The sequence below is a fragment of the Pterocles gutturalis genome, unplaced genomic scaffold, assembly GCF_000699245.1.
Source record: "Pterocles gutturalis isolate BGI_N339 unplaced genomic scaffold, ASM69924v1 scaffold9979, whole genome shotgun sequence".
In the NCBI taxonomy this organism is placed as follows: domain Eukaryota; kingdom Metazoa; phylum Chordata; class Aves; order Pterocliformes; family Pteroclidae; genus Pterocles; species Pterocles gutturalis.
In genome coordinates this window covers 113,703-122,888 of record NW_010135786.1, presented here as the reverse complement: position 1 = coordinate 122,888, position 9,186 = coordinate 113,703, and the positions used below count along the sequence as shown (strand labels likewise).

Below are 9,186 nucleotides of genomic sequence, written 5' to 3'. Positions count from 1 at the left end.
TAATTTGCAGTTATCTGCGTCATGCCTTTATCTGCATCCAATAAAATCCATATTTCTTACCCAGGCATACAGCTGCCGGTATGGAAAACCCAAGCATAGGCAATGCAGCACTTTTCATTTTTGTTTGCCACTGCAATTACCAGTTCTTGAAGGCTGTGGGTCAGCTGGCTGATTTGTGCTTAGTGTAACAATAAGGTCACACACCAAATAATCTCCCCCAACCAACTGGGGAGGTGGTCAGTCTCTCCAGGCCTCCCTCTTCCGCAGTGCAATTTAATGTTGTAATTGCCATGGGAATTTCAGCTCGCTGCATGGGCAGTCTGCTCCGTGCTAATTAAAGTTCTCTTCACTGATTGTCACAGCTGTCCATGCTGATTAAACTTCCCATTCATTTAAGTAAGACAGCAGTGACTACATCCATGCTAGAAACCATTCCTTTGAAGTGACAGCCGGAATTCGTCAGACTTCATCGCACTAGTCTGTGCGGGCACTTCAGTTGCTGAGAAACTATTAATGTACCATCGCTTCCCCCATGCCCAGCCTCTCATTGCATTTAATGCAACCTGTCATTTTCTGCCTCAAAATACCCTTCTGCACCCCTGGCCCTAGGGCTGTAGCTTTTTCTAGATAAGAACACCGAAGGCGTAAGCTTCAGCAGATAGAAACCCTTCCTTGTCCGTGGCTCAGACTGCTGCTGCTGGGGAAGGGAGAGCAGGTCATGGTTGGGATGATGCAAATTTTGACAGTGGCTGCTGACACTGGATTTGCAAGCTAATGCAGAAGGGCTGTGCTGCTCGTCACAGCCAGTGCAAGGATTAGTCATGCCTCAGCTTTGAAGTAAGCAGAGCGTTCAAGGGAATGTTCTTTACAAGGACCACCAGCACGGCCCCCTCCAGCAACAAAACTGGTGATGGAAAAGACATCTGTTGGATGGTCCAGCTCCTCGTAAGAGAGAGAGTACCCAGAATGAATTGTCCTGTAGTTTGTGTTGTCTGCTTTGAATGTTCCCAAGGAAAGGGACCCCTTAAATATTGAATAATTCTGCATAAAAAGATCCTGCATAAAATCTGCAGTTGGTAACTGCTCCTGATTAAGGGTTGTGAAGGTCTTGATCTTGTTGCTACTTGAGCCTGCTACAAATTTAGTGGGGTTTTCTCCCTCACTCACCAGTAATTATACAAATGCTGTTAACATCTCTATATGGTCAGTTTTTAAGGGTAAAACATCAGAAAATTTCAGTGATGCTCATTATTCTTCATGCCCAGCTTAAATCCTTATTTTCTTATCTGAATGTCTTTCCTAAGTACATTGACGTCAGAATAATCTGTCATCCTTCTTCCCTGATCGCAGCTCTCGACTGCTGTCCCAACTGTGGCATTCCCAAAATACCTTCTTATTTACAAATGGATTTCAGTTGCTGAAACCCCTTTCCTGCACCGTAGCTGCCAGCTCCTTCCAGAGCTCATCTGCTCTGCTTCTGTTTTAGGCAGGAATTCGAGACTGATGCAAGCACAGAATAATTTTAACTACTAAGCTGTAAACTACATATCTCATTTATCATTTTAAATACTGTAATTACCCCTTAAAATGAGGTTGCTACCAGCAGTGTCATGGGCCTGATGAACAGAGTTAGCTTTCCCCATGTGTGATGGCAAACAATCACTCCCAGGCTAGTTACTGGATGCTTTAAATATTTACCTGTGTCCAAAAGGCTCAATCCAGGTTTCCACAAGTCTGTTTCCATTGCTTTCACACATGAAAGAGAAGAAAAATTATTACTGAAAATAATGGAATTACAAGAGATTGCAAAGCTCTGACTCAATTCAGAAAGGTCAATTCACACAGTGAGTTATCATTAACAGCTGGGAGCTGAGGAAATCACTAAACCTGGGAACCTTTATGTGCACGTTTCAAGCCATATTTAGGAGCCTCAAATCACTGCCTCCAGAGCACTAATCTTTTTCATTATTTCAAATATGCCTCTTTAGATCTGTTTTGGTCTTGTTCCTCTAAATTGCATTGAAACTGATGCAAGTATACCGAATTCAGTATGCTTTTGCTTGGCTTAATTGTTTTCCACTGAAAATCTGCAAGAACCTCTCATCTGTGGAGTCTTCTATCCCCTGAACCCATCCAAACACAAAGAAGTTGCCTACATCTTGCTTGCCACCTATCAGGCATGGAAAACTTCATCAAAATTGCTGCTTTCTTAAATAAACTCCAAGGGAGGAATATTCCTAGTGTATCATCCACCTGGGCAGGGTTGTTTGCCAGAATTTTGGAAACAGCAGCAACTGGAGCTAGGGGCAAGAAGACCCTATCCATAGAGAAGAGCTGGTGGCAAATGTGTCTTGTGAATTCTGTCCCTGAGAAGAACAACAGATTTCAGCAAAACCAGCTTGTGAGGAGCTAATCTCAGAAGGTGTGCTTCACCCTCCTGGGGCAGTCCAGTGACTGCAAAAAAAAAAAAAACAAAAAACAAACCCCAAAAAACCCTAAACAAACAAAAAACCAAACCTTATATGAAGCTACTTTTCAGCTTACCCAGATGCAAAAAACAGCCAAGGAGCATGAAGAAGACCTTGTGCTTTTTGAGTCTTCTCTGCAAATATGTTGGTCTGTGAGTTGCAGGGGGGAAAGGTGCTTAAAGCAGTAGAACGTGAAGCCACCCAAGGAGCTGTGCAAAGATCTGCCAGCTCTTCTTCACAAGTAAGGATGTGAGCTGAAGGACACGAGCAAGGGAACGTGCCTGTCCTGCTTATCCAGGTCTGTGTCTGCTGCCAGATTATTGCCAAGGACTGTCCTCAGTGACTGCAGCACAGGCTCCTCTAACTTCTCGAACTGTTTAAGCTCAAAAAAGACAGACGCTTTTTGGTAACTCCAGGAAAGGACTGTTTTTTGTCAGTGGTAGCAATGCTGAAGTTTTTCTAGAGTCACTCTTCTCAAGAACCATTTCAACTCAGATGACTGCCCCAGTCTGCCCCGACCCCTTCGAGCAGTCTGCTCATGGTTCACACCCTTTTAAAATTTTCTGTGGTGAGAAAGCCCCTGTTTTTTCCTTCTTAATGAAGAAAAACACTAGATAAGTGCCAAGGGTTTTGGGTACCTGGCTGCAGACATGCAGAATATACAGCTGAGTGACCTGTACATCCAGGCAAAAGCTCTATTTCTTGTATGCAGTCCTGGACACATAACAGAGAAATTTCCCAATGAAATGCTTATCTGAAAGGGAAATGATTATCCTCATCATAGCTCATAATAGCTAGGGCGTTTTGTTTTTTTTTTCTCTTGATGGTGCCCATAATAAGTCAAGGGTTGATTTTTAAAATACTCCAAGACTGTTTCTTTGTTTGGTTTTTTGGTTTTTTTTTTTTTTTTTAGACACCACCACCACAACTCTTCTGTATAATTGTCTTGAAGAAAATTCTGGGCTGAGTACAGGTTTTCAAGAGAGTTAATGTGCATTGTTAAGAGCTTGGAAGAGTTGAGACCTTCTGAAAAATGTGCAGCAAGAACCTGTGCAGGCAACTGGTGTGTTGGGGTGGGTGTTTTTCCCAGCACACCCTTTTGCTAACCTGAGCTGATGGGAGAAAGTTCCTCGACAGCCTGGCCAAACCCGCAGAACTGATCGCTGCTGTTTGCAGAGCAGCATGTGCACGCTTGCTAGGATCAAGAAAAACAACTCTCTTTTCCAAGAAAGCCAGGAGTTGTTCAGGAATTTCCCTTTGATCATTAGAAAAATTGGCTGCTTGGAAGCAACGCATCTGAGCTGCCAAAACTTGGGCTGAAAAAGAGATCAGGAATCATGGGAGATAGAGCAAGTATGTGTTTGTGGGCTTTTCCCTTCTTGTTCTGTGATGGAGAAAACAATCATTCATAATGGAAAATTTGTGCTTTGTAATCACCTTTGGGGGAACCTTAAGGTGCCTTAAGTAGTTAGGTGGGGTCAAACTCTGATTTTGATCTAAACAAGACTCGGCACTGTGTTCCCCTGCTTCTCTGTCAGAGGTCTGGCTAGCCTGAGGATTAGCCAGCACACCCTTTGGTCCAGAGGTAAGGGCTCTGCCCTTTTCAGCCCTGCCAGGAAGGCAGGACTGTCACCACAGGCTGTCCCTGCCCTATATGGGGTGTCACGTAATTAGTGCATTGCCATGACTGGCATGTTTACATATTTGCTCTGCTGTTCTGCACAGGCAAATATTGGGCCCCGGTCTCCCCTCTAAAGGTGGGCACTGGATTTTGACAAGGGCAGAGGGAGTTGGGGGAGCACAAAAACTGTGAGAGGAGAAAAAAAATAAATCAGTATGGCCAGAAGGATATGAGAGAGACAAACACAGATGGAAACCAGAGGGAAGAGGAGACTTAAACTAGGAGAGGTATAAAAGTGAGGGAACAGAGTAAATCTTAGGAGGAGGAACGCATCCATTTAAATATGCTGCAACGAGATCAACTACAAATTGTAATTTTGACGGGGAGATTGCTGTGTAAACTGACTTGGCCCATATTATCCAGAAAGTCCTGCTGCATAATAACATCCTCTGATCTCAACAGCAACAACCACTTTGCTCTCTCCTGTTGCAATGCTCCTCCCGTGCTCCCCAGCTCTCACAAAGCCCCCATGGCCCCGGGGGCACCCACAGGCGCTGCAGCCTCTCCCTCCCCAGAGGTCTGGGTGCCTGTGCTCAGGGTCAGCTCCACCGCAGCACGGCTCTGTCTGTTTTGACTAAAATTGGGAAAATTGCAAGCACTATGGTAGATGCTGATTCCCAGCTGAAAGAACAGTTCACCAGTGACCAAGCTGTCCTTTGCCCTTCAAAAGCTGCTGGTTGGCATTCAGAGTGTGAAGCTCACCCTGGTCCTCCTCCAGGACACACAAAAGCCATCTGCAGTAGTCCTTGAGGGCTAATTTTGGGTTGCTAAAACTAAGAAAGAGAGCAGAAAAGCTGCTGCTAGCAATCTTGCTCACCCAGGTGGGCTGGAGAGCTGGCGGCCCTCCGGAAGGCAGCGACAGGCTCTTGGCGCTGAATACCTGCATGAGCCGACAAAGAGGCGAGAGGTTAGATGCCAGTGGGCGAGGAGAGAGAAGTGTCATCTCAAGGGGTGTGGTGACCCCAAACTGTCTTTTTGCATGTGTTTTCAAACCAAATGGAAAAAGAAAATGGAAACTATGGATTTAAAAGAAAAACAAAAAGGATTTAAAAGCTGAAAGAGGCTGGCAGAAGCAGAAGAAGAGAGTTTAACTGTTAGTAGGTGCTGTGCAGTGTAGCTATACACCTGTGCAGGGGAACACAGGGTAGTGGGTCCTGAGATGCGGATCCTGCTCAGGGCTTGGAAGCTGAAAGCACCCATCTCCTCTCAGGGCCAGACCTTCATCCCCAAACAGACACAGACGCAAAGTTCCCTTCTCATTTGCAACAGCAAATGTCGTAAAAGACCTTTATAAATGGTTTTAGAATTCTATTTTGAGAACAATTCTAATTTTAGTTATTGACATTTCTTTTTTTTCCTAAAAGTTACACTGTTGTTGCACAACCAGAGTGACGGTTGCTCTCGCTGCACCCTGCCATGAACGTGGCTAGGAGTGAACAACAGTGCCTTAGGGTGTGATTGGGCAGGTGTGAGTGGTGGAACTAGCTACGGGGAGGGCTTAGAGAGGGGATTGTAATGCCTTTACCTGTATTGGGTCGTAAAATATTCCTGTTACTTGCAGAGGTGGAAGTGCCCCTGAATGCTTTGAAAACGTTACACTGGTTAGTACATGTAACTTAAACACCAGGTTTCCCAGTATTCTAGCAATACAAATTACTAGTTATTATTAATTTAAGGCATACCTGTATTCTGTCCTCTTCCTTGTGCAGCCTGAACTTGTCCTGAGTAGACATCAAAATGGAAAAGTGTGATTTATACCATGTTTGATTTTTTACCAAGTCTTATTTTATAGCTGTCAGCGTTAATGGTTCATATATAGAGAGCTTTCATTAATACACCTTCTCAGATGTTAACTCTGTATATTTTGAGCCAGCTTAAAAAATTTATTACCTTCTTCTGTCTATCGTATCGATTAGCTGAGTTAACATTCCCTTCAGTTATGAATATGACTTGTACACGTCTCTGGTCTGCATTTAAAAGGTTCGTAGTCACTGCTGTGATTTGCTTTCCCTTGTCACTTTCCTCCTCTCATTCACACTGCTTATCTATGTTTATTTCTATTTCTGCACCATCCAATTGTGCTGGTTGTGTAAGGGAGGTTAAAAAAAGCCCTAAACCTCAAACAACCCCCCAGACCAGATCCTACCCTTTCTGCAGAGAGTGGGCGGACACAAGCGAGCAGGCAGGCTGGAAATAACGAGACACTGACAAAAATAACGCGGGAGAATTCATGTGTCTGAAATGTCTTCACCACCATCTACACAAACGGCTTCTTTTCAAGGTGATGGGGTTATTAAATTCCCATTGTTCAAAAATACTAAAGGCTCAAAGCGTTCACAGAGAAAAACATGTCTTTAATCAGGCCTTTCAATTCATTAATTATTCTTAAGAAGCTTGTTAACAAACTTATCCTCTAACAAGCCTTTATTCATTAGTTTTCCCAGAAAGATTAATCCCAAAGCCGGGCGAAATCAGTGGGAATGTTGTAGCTGACTCCTGTGAACACTGGACAGAGGGCCCTGAGATGTTTTCATCAGTAAGATCTCATGAACAGACCATTTTGAAGAGTTGTCTCAGAAAACAGGAATTGCTCCTTCTTGGGAACTTGATATTGCAAAATTAGGTGACAGCAAATAGCTTGTGTCTGACCCAAACTCGAACCTTCACAGGCCACTGGGAGCCCTTTGATGGGGTTTCCAGGAGCTGTCCTGAGAGACCTTGTCAACTCCAGAAGCCAGAGAGGTCCTGTTTAAGGAAATAACAGGCTCATCTGCCAGAACTGGCAAGGCTTTTCAGCTCTGTGAGCTCGTAGCTCTGGATCCAGAGGTGTCACAGCTAGCCTGGGCTGGGTTTTCAGGCTGGGGAGGGAGAAGTCTGTCTGTGCAGCAGTGTTGTGCAGGGCACGCTTTCTATGCGGGAGATCGGTACGTGCCAAAGCGGTGGAAGAAAACTAACTCTGAGCCTGAGAGCTCGCCTTGTTTCGGGTTTGCCACAGCCGAGCCTGAATGTGTACGTAACACTAGCTCGCCTTGTTTCGGGTTTGCCACAGCCAAGCCTGAATGTGTACGTAACACCGTTTACAAGGTCAGCAGAAATAATTTTGTGCCACTTTTAAAATGAATTAACCCTAGTCCCCACACCCGTATTAGCACCCTGGATTTCTCTCTGTGCTCCTTTTGACTGTGAGGGGCCTTGGGGCTGTTCCTTCTTGCTGTACCCCCTAAAGGCGTGTTACCACCATCTCCCCGTGAGCTGGTTTCTGCTGTGCCTTTGCTGGCTGGGGTAAACACGGTGGTTGTGGAGGGGTGGGAGTGGTGGATGGATGCTCAAGCGCTTACTGCTTGATGCTTGGTTGCCAGCTCAGTGCCTGAGCATGGCAGGAATAAGCCACCCATTGTCGGGCGAGTCACACCAGTGGTTTTTAATTGAGCAGTTTTGCCACATCGAGTCCTTCAAGCAGGGGTCCTGCAGTGGAGCAGAGTCTCAGGTAGTTTTCCTCTTTCTGCATCTTTGACAAACAGAAGATAAAGGGGAACGAACAGCAACAGGTAGCATGGAGGAGTTTTGCCTTGGCTCTAAAGCTCTAAGCAGCAAGTCCTGCTTTTCTTTTGCCCCTGGGAACTTGTGCCAGTGGCTGGGAACGGAAATGCCAGAGCTAACAGCAGCCACAGCCGTGCTCATTCTGACCCTGCTCCACTTCAAGGGTAGTTACTTGAGAGGTGTCTTTTTCAGGCAAACTACCAATGCCCTGGGAGAGGTAGATCTCCCAGTCCCTGTGAGCCAAGATGGAAAGGGGAACATTTGATTCTGCCTGGTCAAGCCAAACTCTGGTGAAGGCCAACATCATCATCAGAAACTCTGGCCTGAATAATAGGAGTGAGTCCCAAAGGTTCCTCAGACAGAGAAAGCTCATAAACTGCTTTGTCTACGGTCATTGCTTCAAAACTGTGTTTATACTTTATGTGGGGTTTTTTAGGTAGTTCTTCTCTTTTAGAATCAAGAAGAGATCAGGAGAATTTAGGAAGCCAGATACCAAGTACAGACATGCCCGACAAGGTCCTAGAAATGAAGGCTGTGAAATTAGGTCTCTGCCACTCCTCCAGCTCGCGATAACCTGTCCCTACGTCTGATCATTTTAATCTTTTGGGAGTGAATTTACGTTTGGAACTTCAGTAAATAAAATTGTGAAGAAAGATGGATCCAAACTGCGAAGAAGTGACCATTGAAAGACTTGAAAAAAGTCTTGGAAAGTGAGTGCTTTTTTTATTATTGGTCTTTCATTTTTTTGAATAAAGGTCTGGTCTTACTAAAGACAAATGCAACCTTCCCACTGATTTTAGTCTTGCCAGAACTTTACCATCAACATACATCTTTCACTGACTGGGGAACCTCAAAGAGAGTTTCCTAATTGCTAGTAAAGACAATAACGGACTATTCTGGGCTCAGCCTGTGGGAATAGGGAATAGAAAAGAAAGCAACAAGCAAGACCAGGTTTACAGGCACATTAGGTACTGAATGATGCAGATTCCCACTGAATTTAAACCCCTTTGAATTGCGTTGGCACTTCTGTAAATCCTGCTGTACATATACCTGCACATTTGACTTGGTAAGTTTAACCCCTCCAGCCCCTGCCCTTATTCTAGGCTCGCAGCTACATTTGATTTAATGATGCTTTCCCTCCAGACCTGAATTGCCCAAAAGATACCTGCCATGTGCTTGGCTCTGAATGACTTGGCAGCAGGGATGATGGCAGTTACATATGAGAGCAAAGCCGAGCTCAAGGCACTCAGCAGCAGCAACAGAGCATAACACCTAGTGATGCCCAGCTCCATTCAAAAGCAATCATGTCCCTATGCTCAGAAACTTGTAAACAGTTGAAAATATTCTGCTTTACTTGCCCGCACAGCTGGGCAATTACACGTTGTATGGGAAAACACCTCGAAATACTTGCAGGCTGTGGGCTGGAATGGGAGCAGGCTTCTGGATGGAGAGGCAGAGCTCTGAGCAGCCGCCACTCTGCTGTCAATTACACGAGGG

General features: G+C 45.0%; 1 protein-coding gene across 1 annotated transcript in view; it reads right to left on the bottom strand.

The window, feature by feature from the left end:
- VIT (vitrin) overlaps nucleotides 1–9,186 on the bottom strand; it is a 33,104-nt gene that overhangs the window by 8,976 nt on the left and 14,942 nt on the right. The window contains exons 9-12 of the mRNA XM_010082040.1: nucleotides 5,832–5,870; nucleotides 5,675–5,731; nucleotides 4,967–5,029; nucleotides 1,699–1,746 (exon numbers count right to left, since the gene is read on the bottom strand). Coding sequence (XP_010080342.1) covers nucleotides 1,699–1,746; nucleotides 4,967–5,029; nucleotides 5,675–5,731; nucleotides 5,832–5,870 — 207 coding nt within the window. The remainder of the gene's footprint in view (nucleotides 1–1,698; nucleotides 1,747–4,966; nucleotides 5,030–5,674; nucleotides 5,732–5,831; nucleotides 5,871–9,186) is intronic.